Below are 17,302 nucleotides of genomic sequence, written 5' to 3'. Positions count from 1 at the left end.
GATATTTCCAATTTCATAATCGAAATATGTCATTTTTTCTAATAAAAATGCTGCTGGTTATAAAATAGGTACCATGTCTTTCATTTTGTTTGCATTATGATAAAATTTGTTTTAGATACCGCTGATAATTATCAATGAAAAATACACATCTGTTTTCTATAAACTCGAAATATACATACGTCCGTACTTATCATAATCATATTTCATCAAAATATAGATAGCAAAATAATCATTAGGCCCGCCCAAAGGCGGGGTCATATTACTTCGCCAGATCGCGTTAATTCTCTATTTTGACAGCCAACGACAAATGACATTCATACGTCACTCCGTATAATTAATCTATAGCCCTACCAGGAAGCAGGAAAAAAATTGATATATATTCTGTCCCTCTCTATTTTTTTACTGTTTACACATATGGCGAATCGTTTTTACTCGAGTTGATTAATGATTTGGTTGTTTATTTTACTAGGCGATGCTTTATTTGTGAAACATGATTTGGAATCGTCAGGCGCTTTTGAAACAATCGAGGATGAATATAGATTTCTGTCATGAATTATACTCGTATAACTATATTTACAATACTAAATCTGAAAAAAGAAGGAATAAATATATTTTTTTAAAATAATATATTCCGAGTTACCGCAAATAAGTGCGGTAGTGACAAAACATTATTTGGCTTCCTTTTTTCTTTCTTTTTTATAAATAATAGTAGTACTTAGTAGCTCCTTGATTAATCTCAGAAACGGAGCGTAATATACTTTTTATGTGCTATTCAAGATTACTTATCTACCTACCTAAAAGTATCTAACTTTATTTTAACATGTCAGCTCCACAATGTCGCCGAACTCATACATTAGTATGAGTGCTTTTATATACAGCAATTAAATACCAGCAACGTATATCGTTTAGCAAACTGTATGACGAGTCGGCATAATGCAATCCTAGTAAATTACTATAAACTTTCTCAAAACACTCTCACGACCGCCGAAATTTCATTGGCTTTCGCAACGAATATATTTCTAATAAATCTCTTCACATAAATAACTTTGTGTAAAACAGTGCAGTTTCAACATAACACATTGAGATTTATAGCAAAGAACGGCCAATGCAGTGGCGGGAACCGCAGTAAAGATTGTGTAAACAAACGGTACGTATGCGCCGCTGTCTGGCCGCATGCTTATGTACGTAGACTACAATATACAAGTGAAAATTTAAAAAAAGCATATAGAAATTGATCGAATAATGTAGTATCAGTGATTGTAGTACCTACTTTAAAAAATATAAATTAAGTAATTAAGTAGTTTTTATATACGACCTGTATATAAAAACTACTATACATGAGTCAGATTGGTATACAAGTAGGATTCGAACCTGGGAGCTTTCGATCCACAGGACGTCTTAAACATTACACCACCACCGCTTCGGGCCATTACATATGTGTCTTATTTAAATGTACAATGTACATGTTATACTAAACACTTTTCTCGCCAACTCTACCAACCAGCTATATGCATTGTTGATGGAATATAAAATGGTTAATTTGTAGTTAATCTTATGTCCCGGTCTGCTATTGGATTGGACGTAAAACAGACGCGAACGAGGTGCGTGCGGATTGGTCGATTCAGGTGAATTATAACCATGATAAAACGCAGGTGGCATCACAAACTGTATGCAGCTATTTGGCTGTACGTTCCGAATATCTTTGCTTCAGTTTTTTTTTGTTTTTCTTACTATTATCAAAGATGGCACCCCATGATGATGATTACAAGGCTACGACCTGTTGCCTAGACCTGTTCGATAATAGTAGTAGGTTGGTTAGGTAGTTTTGAAATGCTAGTAGTTTGTAGCTTAGAGAAATTATAGCCCCGAATAAGTATTTGTAGATGCCCCGAATAAGTATTTAAATAGTGCCTATTTTTTTATGAGAAATAAGACAATATATATACAACTTCTGCTTAAAAATCAATATGAAACCAAGATTAAGTATCAAAAATAATTTAATGACAGTATTCCCATGTGGCATCAAAGAGATAATAAACCTCCTAACACGTTATTAAACCCACATTCCGTCTAATTTAGCGGAAACCTAACATTTTAAAGACAAACCCTTTTTTGGCGGGAAATGAGGAGTGTCCGCCATAACTGTCCCGTAACTCTTTAGTCTACGGCCAAGTCGTAAAAGTAAATTGTCCCCGGCTGCTGAAACGATCCTCTGTAGTCTATGGTTATGGTAACTTTGTAAATAAAACATTTTATTTACGACCTAAGGCTGATGCTACATTGCCAGAAACATTTAGTTGCCTTTCTTTAAATTTCGTTTAAAAAAACTTATAGAAAATCATTATAAAATTATATTTTCGGACATTTTTACTGTGTTTGAATTTCTCAAATTCTTTTCATTAATTATGTTTATCTGATTTATGGATAAGAAACGACAAATGAATTTTATTTAAAAGTAGATATAGTATAAAATGTAATGTTGAATGAAAAAGTCACTAGGAATGTAGGAAATAGTAATGGTTTTTTTTTTATTATTATTAAAATGTCTACCTATAGCTGAAAAACATGAAAAAATGGATTCGCTAAGGATGTCATTTCTTTAATTCATTGTAATTTAAGTACCTATTTGGTATGATATCAAAGGTACTTATGATCTATAAATAGGTTATGGATTTATTTATTTAATATGTGTAAATAGTAATATGTAAAAATGGCCTGCACTACAGTTGATTCATGAGCTGTGTTGTGACATGGGACATTAGAAAATGTGGTTTCGTTCATTCAATCGTAAAATCTCGTGTGTTTCAGCATGTTTCGTTGTAATATTGATTTGTGTTGACAAAAATGTGAAACGCTTGCACGTGGAGTAAGGGGTACCTAATGAGTGACGATATTCTTGTGTAAGGCTAGCGTTAAATCGTTAAATTTCTTAGATGTAAGTTTTATGTAAATAACTAAGGACTTTTAAATACTTTATGAAGTAATCACGACAAGTCAAAAGTTTTTACATTAGAAATTAGTAGCTTATTGATGTAGAACTTATGTGTACGATTGGCTTACATTATTGCCTATGTTTTGGTTTTAAAAAGTTACCAATCTGATTTTGTGACAGTATAAGTTTGATATAATAACTAGTTATTTTACAAAAATATCCTTTTTGCCACAAGCTTCTATTGTTGTCAGAATAATCTTGTGACATTTAACGCCTGACAAAAACCGCGCTGTAAACCGTTGAGGAGTTCCCTCGTTGGTAGCCGTTCCTTGGTGCACCATCAGGTCATGCTTATCATAATAAATAATGGATTGTCATGAAAACTGAAGCGACGTGAGAAACAACTCTGTAGGACAAATGGAATTAGGAGAAATCTAACTTGCAAGATTTGATAACAGACAGACTAGCAAAAATTGGACATGTGAAACTAAATACAAATTTGGAAAAATAGTACTAACAGGCTATATATAACATGCGAATTGCCAATCAAGAGAACACTCATCGTGTGTTAATAAATTTTATATAATGCCATTTGGCTTCCTGTGTTTCGATTCTGTAATAGACGTCAAAAAACTCACGTCGGATTCCGTGCGGATATGGCTGATTTGCATTCTGTAAAACTCACTCGAACACTAGCGCTACACTTGCGGGTGCGTCGGCGAGTTGAGCTAAACTCACTCCGGAATTTTGACAAATATGTATGGATGATGTGCAAATTTGCATTCTGTAAGAAAAACGTCAAAAAACTCACGTCGGATTCCGCGCGGATTCCGTCGTGAGTTTTTTGAAAGATCCACTAGCGCTAGCCAAGTGATTGCGGGGCGAGGTGGAACACCGTTGACAATGTCGAAACTGGAAACTTTACTGTCATATCTATAAAATTAGATTTGAAAAACTGAAATTAGATAACCAGAGAAATTAGATAAGCAGAGAAAAATAAGAGTACTAAATCCAATTGTTTTACAAATTAGATATAAAGTACAGTCAACCTATCAAGTTCCCTTGCATGGATCACCATGCTACGGCAAGAGGAGCGAGTTTGCAAAATTGAGTAGGTCGATGTGTTGTCGTCTGTACTTAGCAACTTAACAAAAATAAACTCACCACTCATCTGGATCGCAGTCTCTGAAGCCCTTCGCGAATGGATTGCTCGCTATTTTTAGTTGTGTTATCTGCGAACAATAAACACACGTTTATTTTTGTTCACGGGAATAGAGGAATCTTCGGATGAGTTGCATCAGTCAACTTTGACGCTAACTTTAACCAGGCGCCGCCGTCGTTTTGACAAAATTGTGTACTTTGCGTTTTTCTGTGCATTTTAAACTAAAAGCTCATAATTTGTTTTGAAACTATTATTAATACAAAGGGTAACGCCCTGATAACAGAGATGGTCACAAATTATGTAATTATTGTGTCCCGGCTGAATAAATTCTTTGAGTTTGACTAGAGCAGTGTTTTACAATCTGTGGGGGACGCCAGTAAAAGAAAGAGATTGGTTCTGTAAACTTTATAATATAATTATAATATATAAAATCGCCAGAAATGTTTAGGCTGGAAACGGGGTTAGTGTATTCGAAAAGTTTGAAAAATACTGTATTAGAGTATAACTTCCTCACACTATGGTTCTGATAGGCGGTGACGACCGTGAATCCGGTCTCCGGGAACACGAAATTCCGGCACGGCACTGTGCCCGGCTCCGACTGAACAATTGCTTAGACTTTGACTAGAGTATAGACAACATGCTCACCCTATGGTTCTGATAGGCGGTGACGGCCGTGAATCCGGTCTCCGGGAACACGAAGGTCCGGTACGGCACCGTGCCCGGCGCCGCGTGCTGGCCCTCGCCCGGGAGGTACACTACATGCAGCCGCGGCTGGTAACGGTGCATCGAGTTCAGGATTATCTGGTGATGAACGGTATTGCTTACATATTATAAAACAAGTCCTTTGCCGTTTCTGTTTATCTATCTGTTCGCAATAAACTCAACAACTACCACAGGGATTTTCATGCGCTCTTCACCAATATATAGTGTAATTCCTGAGGAAGGTTTAGGTGTTTTACCCGAGCGAAGTCGGGACGGGGCGCTAGTAATTTTTACAATTAAAGTATATCTCAAAATACATTATTTATACATGGCTCTAGTTTACATGTATAACTTTTTACCCTTCGCAGTGGAGGGAGCCCTGAAGCGACGAAATTTTTGACGGAAATCTCAACGCGTCTCATCGGGACAGCTAAAGAGTCCAGATACACGACGAGACTTCAGGAATAATTGGTGATGAGCGATCTATTAAGCCAAATTTTGCTAAGTAATTTTAATAATAATAGCACTAGTGTCACGAAACTATCGCTCATTATCTCCAGTAGTACCATCATCAACCATAATGGAGCTAGTAATGACGTTTTTCGCCAAAATATTTAACGTGTAAACGTCAAAAAAGTCGTGAACTCAATCCATGCATTATGCTTGTACTTATACTTGAAATTTTTGATAGACGAATCTGTTTTTCAACATAGTACTTAGGTATAATAAAACATATATAATAGATATTAAGAATCTTTGTTTGCAAAAATATATTTTGTATATTATGTAGGTAGAACATTGGTTTATTTCTGCTTTTATTTACGAGTTATACTAGATGTTCGCGCCCGTGAGAATTTTGAGATAAAATATAGCCTATAGCAATCTTCAATAATGTACCTTTCTAATTAGTACCACCTCAAAATTTTTCAAAATTCAAAATTCTTTATTCAATTTAGGATGATATACATCACTTATTGACGTCAAAAAATTACTTAAACTAAGTCTACTGCCGACTTTCAAAGCGCAGGTGACGAAGAAGCGGCGCAACAAACTTCACCGCATCCTTTTCTCTAAGGACGTCAATTAACAAATATAGGTCTTATATATCACAATCACAAACGCATACTCTTTATAATAACAGTATAGATGTAGGCTCCTCCTTGCTATATATATATGTTGTTCTTACTGTTGATCTTACTATTTAAAAATAAAATAAACTTACATGTCCGTTGTCATCTAGCTGGTTATTGGTCAACTTCAGTTTGTCAAAGGAGACGAGCTGCCTCATCCAATGAGAGCCGGGCGCGGGCGAGTCCGGGTGGACGTGGATGCGAGGCGGAGACACGGGGTCAGCCTTGCCTGCCACCACCCAACTGGAGCTACGGAAATTATCACTGTTTTGTATAACAAGTTAAACTCAATAAGACTGTCTCTTCTTTTTTCTAGGGCAGCGAATTATCGATGTTGTTGGCCAATTTTGTGCTCGCTGTTAACTGGTGTTTATGTATCGCATTGAACTACCACAACTATAATATTATATACTAGCCTTTACCCGCATCTTCGCCCGCATGATTTTACAGGTACAGTTATTTTTGGGAATGAAAACCCTATTTCCTTCTCCGTACTTCAAACTACATGACGTACTTAACTTCAAGAAGATTGGTTGAGTAGATAGAGCGTGAAGAGGTAACAAACAAATGTACTTTCGCGTTTTTATTATCAGTTAGGAAGTTTGGATGTAAACACTAATATTAATCCAGATAAATGGAGTTAACCCCAAGATAAGTTGAAAATTCAAATTCAAATCATTTATTCAGAAATTAGACCTTCACAGGCACTTTTTCTCGTCAATTTTTATATTTATAGTTATTTCTCATAAGCTACAAACTACTGGCATTTCGGAACGACCACTGCTGAGAAGAAATGCCGAAAGAAACTCATTTGAACAGTGTTGGTCCCTATCATGCCAGATCGGCTTACCATTATTGTTTCTTACAATGTTTTTTTTTTCTAATAACATATAAAAGTACATAATGTACAAACTTTTGGGATACGATTGTATATAATAAATCAAATATATTAGGACAAATCAAACAGATTGAGCTAGCCCCAAAGTAAGTTCGAGACTTGTGTTATGGGGTACTAACTCAACGATACTATATTTTATAACAAATACATATGTAATTTACACAAATACATAGATAAACATCCCCAAGACCCGACCGGGGATCGAACCCGGGACCTCTCGGTTCAGAGGCAAGCGCTTTACCACTGCGCCACCGAGGTCGTCAATATTAAACATACAACTTACCTTGAATGTAGTTTATTATAATATTTAGTGTCAGAATGTGGTTTCTGTGGACGTAGAAAACCAGTTTAAGGCTTGTTAGTTACTTACCTATGAAAAGCATATCGGTATCTCTTATCGTCCAAGGGCACAAAGTCAACCAGCAGCAAATAGTTAGCACTAGGCAGTAGCCCTGCTAGCCGTGCCTGGAGAGCGGGGAACATTCGTCTGCCAGCCTTGGTGACGATCATCTCTGTTCCTAGCTCGTGGAAGTTACGCCAGAGTGTGGCCAGCTCTAAGGACGCGGTGCATCGGGAGACGGCCGGGTGGAGAGTCACGTTTTGAGAGGATACCTGTGAAATATGTGTTAATAGTAATAATATGTCTTTTTTGGACACAAAATGCTTTTGCAATAAATACATTTATGCGTTTAATACTGTAAGAAATCTACTCAAACTCGCTGCATTGAGGCTATGTGCGTGTAATGCTGGCAGCATTTCCCCGCTGAACTACGAGGATTATACACTGGGCAATCAATCCGCTTTTGACTCTATATCGATGAGACGGGTTGAAAGTTCCGTCAAAAATTTCGTCGCTTCAGGGCTCCAAAGACCTTATGTCTCCACTGCGAAGGGTAAAAACTAACTTCTATTTCGACGAATAAGATTTTTAATTATGAAGTCATGGGAATCGAGTGTGTCATGCTCACTCAAATGGTCAATCTGTTATGGTTCCCTCTATTATGGTTGAGCTACGTATATATAACACGTACGTATATAATACGTATATACGTATATATAAGGACCAACACTGTTCAAATGAGTTTCTTTCGGCATTTCTTCTCAGCAGTGGTTGTTCCGAAATGCCAGCAGTTTGTAGCATGTGAGAAATAACTATAAATATAAAATTTGACGAGAAAAAGTGCCTGTGAAGGTCTAATTTCTGAATAAATGATTTGAATTTGAATCTAAAAAGTTGTACTTATGTCAACCTGAGACGTGTATTTACTTCGTATAAATAATGTATTTTGAGATATATACTCAAATATTTTGTTGTAATTATTATAACACCACACTTTTCTCCATTTTTTGTTTGGTTCAAAGGTTTGGCAGAAATTACCTAAGATTTTCAATGTCAAATATCGCTACTTCATACCATCGATTGTTGGGAATTAAAAAGAAGCTTGGATCAGTGTCTCATCTGAAGTCTGAAGTTTTTGGTAGCACTAAAAAGAAGTTTGTTTTAGTTTCTCACCTGGACCCTAGGTGGAGGTTGTGGTGGGGGTGCCGTCTGTGCACCGTGGTCCCGGCAGGTGCTTTCACTGAGGGCTTGTAGCGGGGAATACGCGGTGCGCGTGCACACTGAGTTGTGCTGAAAACATTATCATAAACTTATAACCTTACCCTGTCAGTACATGTATTACAAAATTTGTAAAGTAATATAAATGTACCTATGTTTGTTACTTTTAACGCAAAATGTATTGAACCAATTTTTATGAAATTTGGTACGTGGGTAGAATATAACCTGGACTAACACATAGGGTACTTTTATCCCGAAATTCCCACGGGAGCACAGGAGCGAAGCCTCGTGATGCGGCTAGTATTTTTACAATATATAAACTTACATATAACATTTCCAATTTAAACAGGCTGATTTTTTATACATTGATATCCTTTTTTATCTACATACTCAGTCCAGTCCAGAACAGATGAGAGAGAGAGAGAGAGAGATAATTGAAAATAGCTACTAACATCTCTGATGGGATGATGCAGCTGAGATAACGCTGGTTGCTCATGATCTCTCCCGATACGATCTGCCAGTGACTGGGAGAGAGTGAAGCTGCGCGGGAACTGATTGCTTGAACCGAGTCCTGCAGACAAATAAATCATGTATTTATAATATTTAATTTAAACCATATTTCCAGCCAACTAGTTGGAAAACAGAACTAAGCTCCAAATGGAAGATGAAAATGTGACTTAACTACAAACAACTTTATTAAATTATTAAGATTAAGAACTGTATTAAGATTAAATTAACAAACTCTTCATCATTTTGAAACAGTTAACAATACTAAGATAACAGTTTCACGCACTTCAATATCGACTCCATCTACCATTGAAGTCAAAAGTTTAAACAGCGACAACAGGGAACTGATGATGATGAGTCATCAGATCGAGATGATGAAGATCACCTTGCTGCCATGCCAAGCGATAAAACAGACGAATGCGTTGGTTTCTCGCCATTAAAATTGGATTACGACACGGATTACGAATCTGAACTTCTTCTGATAGGTGGTCTTTTAGATTGTCAACAATATCAAGAAGAAATGGTGTTTGATGAGGGCGAGGTTGGCTTAATGTTCCTTAAAATGGTTGACGATGAAGGAAATACATTCATTTCTAATGAAAATGATTTGTCTGATGTTCCATTTGCAATTATTATTAATATTTTGAAATACCCCATTCTCACAAATAAGGGCAAAGGAATCTACTATATATTTAATACATCTGTTGATGTTTATGAGAAATAAACATAAATATTACTTAAAATAAGTTATAACAAGAGTTCCTATTCAGTTATGTTTTCTAATATGTGAACAATAAAGCGTTTCCTTTGAGTTATTTGTTATAATTTCGGACGCGTAACACCCGTTACAAATGCATGTAACGCCCGTTACAAATATTCATATAGCATAAAAATTAAAATTTTCTCTAATTTTGCTAATTGTTTATTTAGTATATTATCGTCTGAAGTCAATATTTATTAATTATTCAGGCAATATAGTACAATACAATACAATACAGTCCGACTACTACAGAGTAGGAGGCAAAATCATGTAACGCCCGTTACACACCTTTGAAGCTAATTTTTCTTCGTTTAATAAGGAATAATTAAAATATACTTTTATTTAAAAGGAATATGGGTCTTAAAGTGATTGTTTTAACAAATCTATGTATGTATCTTTAGTAGTTATTAAATTATTATCAGTTAAAGTCGTACGAACTGTAACACCCGTTACATGGAATGACCCAGCATTAATTTTGAAAAGATTTTTACCGTGGATTTTTTTAAATTATTTAATAATACTAAGGGCTTGTTTCACCGCTTGCTGATAAAATAAAGATAATAAAGATCAAGAATTAGAAGCTTAAATATAGAGTAAACAGATAGTGTTAAATATTGTGTTTTACAAGTATTGGATAGGGCTAAGGCTAACTCGCCAATCACAATCTAATTTATCTGTCAGATTAAAATATGATATTTTATCAGAAAGTGACGACAAAGGGTCTAAATATTGAAATTAAATCACTATTTCTACGCCCACTTCTGTACAATTGAGATGAAATTGGCTATTGGTGCTCTTCTCTACTTATATCGCTTTAATTTGGGACATTTTGGTATTCAAATATCTGACCACACATAGAACTACCATTAACCATAAATTCATTCAAAGCTAATAAAACGAACCTCCATCTAAGTACTACTGTAGTTTAAACCACAAAACTTAAAAGCACACAAAATAAACCACATGTAACCAATAAAAATAAAATAAACATCTATCCCATAAAAACTACGTCCACCGAGTCGCGGACATCTCACTCAACTGATTGTTTAAAACGCGGGAATTCAAAATTCGAAATGGCTACTATATTTCCATTTGAAACTGGCAGGACGCGATTATAAATAAGACATGCGATGAAAAGTAAAGTAGTGTTGAACGACAATGATCTTCGTTTTATTTTTGGTTCGTTTTCATTTTATTTTGATACTTGCGTTTAATTTAAACCGAATGGTATTCCATTCATAATTTGAACGATTAACAGAAAAATTATCGGCGCGCAGTTTGGTTAAAGTTTAATGTTGTTTTGAATGATATGGCGATCAACGATCTCAAAATACATTTGAGAAAGTAAATTAAAATGATTCCTGAAAATATGATAAAATATTTTATGTGAATCTTGAGATTTCATCACGATCGACCGTTACATGTAGTCGGAAACGATAAATTTTTCCCTCGGCCGTTGAGTAAGGCATAATTGTCATATTATGAGTTATTTGTGACTCTGTATTGCCGCCAAAATATCGCGAACCCTTGTAAATCAAGGAAACGATGAGAATAACAACAGTTCTGCTGGACGTCCAATGGTCTGACGATTGAGTTAGGCGAAATGAGTCACATTTTTTTTTAATATTATTGTTTCGAGATATTTTGCAAACTTTTGGGTGGCATTATATTAACGTTTTATATATTGTCGTGGGCAATAAATTTATTCCAAAAATTAAATTAAATATATATAGGTAACTATAAGATTTTTGGGACAGTAGGGAAAAGACTCGAATTGATTTTTTCCTTTGCGTACTTTTAACTTTATTTGTTCGTTTACTTTTTTTTTCCTATAATGCCAGTGTTTTTAATAAAATAGAAAATACAAATTCAGTTTCCATAAATCATAAAGGACTATTAAAATTTTCAACAAAGTACCATATGCATTTTCTTTGATTTTTAAATCTAATTTAGTCTCTTCCTATATGAGATCACCTCTGAGGTACCAAGCTGTTCGGATATAGCTCCAAACATCTTAATTAGCACATTTAAAGCCGTCAATTGCATTCAGATGCTCTATAAATCTGCGTAGTATGCGCGTGCGCATTGGCGGGCCTGCTCCACTCCACTTGCGAAATCGGGTTGTAATTGCATTTACACAGTGCGATCGTGGGCATTTGAGCGAAAAATGAATGATTGTTAAATATACTTATGATACTTACATTATAATATTATAGTTGCGGCCTTTATATAAACAGCCTTCCTGGCCTCTCCGGCATCGTTTCTTATACCAGACCGATCTGAGATTTGCACGTTAAAATAAACTAGAGAGAATTCATATATTCAATCTAGCTTCATTATATTGTTTTATACAAAACTATCCGTTGCCCCCCAGCTCCGCTTTCGGTGACCTCGGGTCATTAACTATATCTATGCCAAATTTCATCAAAATCGGTTTAGCCATGAAAGCATGATAGATAGACCTACGCATTTATAATATTAGTATGGATATGGAATAATGGCAAACTGAATTAAGTGCGACATTAAGCCAAGAATATTTTTTTTACTGCTTTCCTTGTATGTTTTCTGTGTGCAATATAAGAGTTTACAAACCAACAAACATTAACATTGCCCATTATTATGACTATCTAATATATCAGGTAGCTCCAATTACTTACAATAGTTGTGTGGGCTATATTTGGGCTTCATACAAAGGACACGGCAATAAATCTGCATTGATTGAGCGCTATAAATCTAAGGTGAGTCGCTCCAGTTGCATTTGTTTAGGGTTGCCACTTAAAAGAAATATATATAGGCGTTTTTTGGGCTTACGTGCACCCTAGACATGATCTTCGCTTCACATATGTGTAGATTAAGGTGAAACGCGCTCAAACTATTAATTACTAACAAACCGTACCAGCTTTTTAATTTATTTATTGTGCTGGTTAAACCTTTCTAATGAGTCCAAAACCCGCAGTAAAATCCGTTCCGTAGTTTTTTTCATCTTAACTATTTATAAATGCAAAAGTAAGTTTGTTACCTCTTCGTGTTCTATCTGCTCAAATTCTTCATAAAGTACATGAAGTTTGAAGTACGGATAAGGTCATAGGGTAACTGTCATCCCGGAAAAATTCTCATGCGGGCGATGAACTTGCGGGATGAACGGGTGCTGCCAGAGGGAACTGGTCATCTCGTTTCTCATATATTTTTATGTAAGTTAATTGTTTCACATCGATATTATAATCAGCACTCGGATCACAATCATAACCTGTTTTGATATACCTTTTGACTTTGTACATTATGTAATTTTATATATTATTAGAAAAAAAACATTGTAAGAAACAATAATGTTCAAATGAGTTTCTTTCGGCATTTCTTCGCAGCAGTGGTTGTTCCGAAATGCCAGTAGTTTGTAGCTTGTGAGAAATAACTATAAATATAAAAATTTACGAGAAAAAGTGCCTATGAAGGTCTAATTTCTGAATAAATTTTTCACAATATCGCATAACTTTCATAAATTGACAGCCCTGTCTCACGGAACCACATGTGAGCGTGTCGTTTGATTTACGCGTCCTCACCCTACTACAAATTGTTTCATTCCACTCACAACAATGCAAGCCTATTAAAAATTAGAGAAGCGACGCTATAAGTCTAATAGACTTTTCTATTTCTTCTCAAGGCTGCCGTACGAAGCGACTAAGGGATGAAAATTTTGACAGCTGAGAGGCAACAACAATGTTCTCAAGAGGGTTGACAACAGGCCGATTGTCCAAAATATCAATGTTCATGTAGATCTCTAGGCGTCATAGCCGTGAATACAACTGGGAACGTGAGAGAGAGAGATTACATTGTTGCGTTGCTGACCGTACCAACTAGTTAGGAGAAACAAATGGCAAAATTATTATTGCTAATTAATCATAATAACATCATAATGTACGCAAACATAACAAAACAAAACGTGGGTGAAACGGGATAATTTATAACACCGTTTAATAACGCCTTTGTTCAGGCACAAGGGCAATTTGTAGCGGTGCGCGTGCGCATATATCAAGAGTGTCACGTTTGACATATGATGGGGTGTAAGGGTTGACTGCTCTTTCTATCTCTAATAAGATATAGTTCCTAGGTGATCCGGATCTACTCGATTTTTACGAAAATATGAGAAAAACTAGTTTTGTTGCATTTAATTTTATGAAAATAAGTTAGGTTATCCTGATATTTCCACGAGACCAAACCCCGGGATTATATAGGTATAAGAACTAGAGAATAAAACTGAAAAAAGAAACCGAATAAGTGCCAAAGAAGCCAGGATTTTCAGGACTGAAACTATAATTTTAAAATTAAAAAGATTTAAAGAAATACTAATACTTAAGCAAAATACTTCATATACTTAATATCGAGACATCCGTATGTCTCGATAGATTATATGAAGTATTCTAGGGTTCGACTTAAAATTCGTAATGTATTTATTAGCATAATTCACGTGGAAGGCTAAAAACCTAAAGTTTAAGTATTGTATATGCTATTAAGAATCTAGAGCGATTATGCCTTGCATATTTTATACTTGCATATTTTATGCAAACCGTAGTCGCTCTGAATTCAGAGACAGACAGTTTTTTTCTTATTAGATAATATGTAAATATGTAGGTATTTCTATTTGTTGTGCTTTGCTACATATGTTTTGTTCTTTTTTTTACATTAAGTAGGATGTGTCAAATTTTTTTGACTTCGTAGTTACTTGCCTATTTAAGCTCTGTTTGTTACTTGTAAAATCCTGAAACACCTACGGGACCGAAGCCGCAGGTATCAACCTCAGCTAGTTGTATAAAAAGCTAAAACATTTCTAATTGGCAATAACGAAACAAAAATCGAACAAGAAAACGCAAACAAATCCAGAATTAGTGTTCTCAAACATGAATCATTACAAGTGGTGACTTCACAAATAGAAAGGATTCGCGACGAGGGCGCTTTGATCAGCGAAGTGGTGTCAGCATTGCTTGCGAACCTCATTAACAAAGTAAAGTCACAGGATCGACGGGAATTCAGGTGAAATGTTATGTGGCTGTTAGTGTTTCAACTAAACATAATACCTGTATACCTCTTTGTATATTACTGACATTGTCAGTTGTAAAGAACGAAATAGTTTTATTCTCTCTCTCTTTCTCTCTCATTGCTCATAACCCATCAGTGGCAATCGGATATCTCTCTCATCTGAACGTGTTCTCGATTACATTTTCGGCTACGACACCTCAAAGCTCAGTTTCCATTTGAAAAATCAAGCTTGATTGTTTTTAAGATTCGTCTGTGTTTTTACAACCTGATGTGAACTCTTTTTGGGAATGTTGTTGTTGCCTCACTGCTATTAAATATTTTAATGGATTGTGTTTTATTTATTTATTTCATAAGGTGTGCAAAACTGCCATTTTCTTTAATAGTTTAATCAGTAATAATTATAATATAATTTATTAATTGTAATAATAATTATTAACTTTAATAGTCGTCTCGTAAGACATATTCCGGAGGATGTGGATCCGATAGCGAAGCGCAATGAAGATGAGACAATTTAGTATAAAGATAGATCTGATATCATTATAATATTGCACTAATTAAATTAAATCAAAATCAAAATCGACATTTATTATACTCATCATTATACCAGTAGTTTGTAGCTTGTGAGAAGTAACTATAAATATAAAAATTGACGAGAAAAAGTGCCTATGAAGGTCTAATTTCTGAATAAATGATTTGAATTTGAATTTGAATTTATATGTACGATGTACGCCATGATGAAGCCCAAATATAAACACAAATAAAATTCGTGATAAATGTATTATATTAAATAGAATTCATTATATTTCAGACAAGCCTATTCTGACAATGTATTAGATAGGGCAATATTTTATTTGGACGATTGATAGATGCCTAGATATTGTCACAAGCCAGCCAACGATTTCGTAACACGATAATGGGGTGAATCCCAAAAATAACATTATTCTCCACGAATGAAACCAATGCAACAACGCACAATTCGCCAAACTATACAACACCCAGATGTGTTCTAGGAAGGATCCGCTAGGTGTCACTCTCTCGATGTGTTGTGACTGGTGATTGACTGATGTTGCCAGTATAATCTATTCTTGGACGGATCGCTTACGCCATCCTAGATTGATATACTTTTCGATCGATATAATACTTAGGTATATCTAATAGTCTGAATTGAAAGCTTCATTAAGTAAGTACCTATATTTTGTAGATAACTTATATGTATTGCTACTTAATAATATCTACAGACTTTCTGATACAAACATGCAATTTTTTCGAGACTTTGATTCGTGTTGTAAGCAATTGTGTCTATAGTTTTATGATCGTAATAAGATTAATTCGTTAGATGGCAAATTATAATTCAAATTATCATCACATCTGAACTCTTAGTCACATCAAAAATATCGCTGATATTTTATATTATTTTTTATAATGTCAACTCTTTAACATTTTAATAGAATTAAATAGAATTTCAAGCTGGCAGTACTTCCTCCACGAATAGAAATCTTTCCACTTTTTTAATTAGTATTATAGGATTATGAGATTTTTATGGTATATTGGACGGTGTATAACTCTGTTAGCGTGTTTTAGAATGTATTCTATTTAACACAGTTTTCGTATCGCTTCACTGCTGCTAGCACTAACTGATTTTGCATTCATTTCAATCACATGGTTGTCGTCATCGAATCAGTTCTCTATCATCATTCACAGTTGGATGTTTGGACCGCTGATTGACTTGTGCCAACTGGTATTCTTGGATCCGCCCATCTACCTGCCACTTGGCAAGCCAACCTCAGCGTAATTACCCTAAATTTTCGAAGTGTTTTGAGTTTCTTTCTCACAGTATTATATTGCTATTGATATCAATCCCAATCTCAATCCCATTAATATTATAAATCACTTTATCTTTTAAACTGATATTCTTTCAACGTTATGTTTAGTGTTTTCTGAAACTGATGAGAGTGAAGCCGCAGTCAAAACCAATGGTCTGATAAATAAGGGATACGGACAATGGCCGTGTAAAGTGGAGGCGAAAAAGTAAGAAAGGGGTCCCTGGTCTCCGACGCTCAAAGGCTGAGGAAAGAACCGGGAAAACGCTCAGATGAGGGGAAAATAGCACATGCAAATATAAATGCCAATGTGGCAGTGACTTCAGTCCTACTTTTTCGCCTCCGTTTCGCACGATCGTTTGCAGCATCTCTAGTTGTCACAACGTTTCCATGTGCTAATCCAAGGCCAAATCTTGCATCTAATGAGTAACCCTGTGTGTCTTCTCGCCCCGTCGCGATCACTAATGGTGATTTGTGTTGCGAGCCTCGTTGGCTGCCGACAGAGCAGTGGAAACCGGGCGACGTGCGGCGCCAGCGTGTTTTCTTATTTTAAGAAAACCCGTATTCGTTCTTTTAGATAGGAATAATCTACCTCAATCCTTATCCTTGAAACAAAGTCCTCTGCCGCATCTGTCTGTCTGTTCGCGATAAACTCAAAAACTACTACACGAATTTTCATACAGTTTTCACCAATAGATAGTGTAATTCCTGAGGAAGGTTTAGGTGTATAATATATTAAGGTTTTACCCGGGCCGCTGTTAGATACAATAATGATATGAACGATAAAGCCAAAGTCGATTCT

The 17,302-nt window shown here is 35.4% G+C and overlaps 1 protein-coding gene across 1 annotated transcript in view; it reads right to left on the bottom strand.

Annotated features, from left to right (window-relative positions):
• The window catches only part of LOC128679360 (T-box transcription factor TBX1-like), a 33,141-nt gene that overhangs the window by 1,987 nt on the left and 13,852 nt on the right, over positions 1-17,302 (bottom strand). The window contains exons 2-7 of the mRNA XM_053761536.1: positions 8,835-8,953; positions 8,338-8,454; positions 7,195-7,436; positions 6,019-6,175; positions 4,740-4,895; positions 4,097-4,164 (exon numbers count right to left, since the gene is read on the bottom strand). Coding sequence (XP_053617511.1) covers positions 4,097-4,164; positions 4,740-4,895; positions 6,019-6,175; positions 7,195-7,436; positions 8,338-8,454; positions 8,835-8,953 — 859 coding nt within the window. The remainder of the gene's footprint in view (positions 1-4,096; positions 4,165-4,739; positions 4,896-6,018; positions 6,176-7,194; positions 7,437-8,337; positions 8,455-8,834; positions 8,954-17,302) is intronic.

Source organism: Plodia interpunctella, chromosome 21 (genome assembly GCF_027563975.2).
Source record: "Plodia interpunctella isolate USDA-ARS_2022_Savannah chromosome 21, ilPloInte3.2, whole genome shotgun sequence".
Classification (NCBI taxonomy): domain Eukaryota; kingdom Metazoa; phylum Arthropoda; class Insecta; order Lepidoptera; family Pyralidae; genus Plodia; species Plodia interpunctella.
Note: the sequence above shows the minus strand (reverse complement) of the source record. Positions and strands in the feature narration are given on the sequence as shown.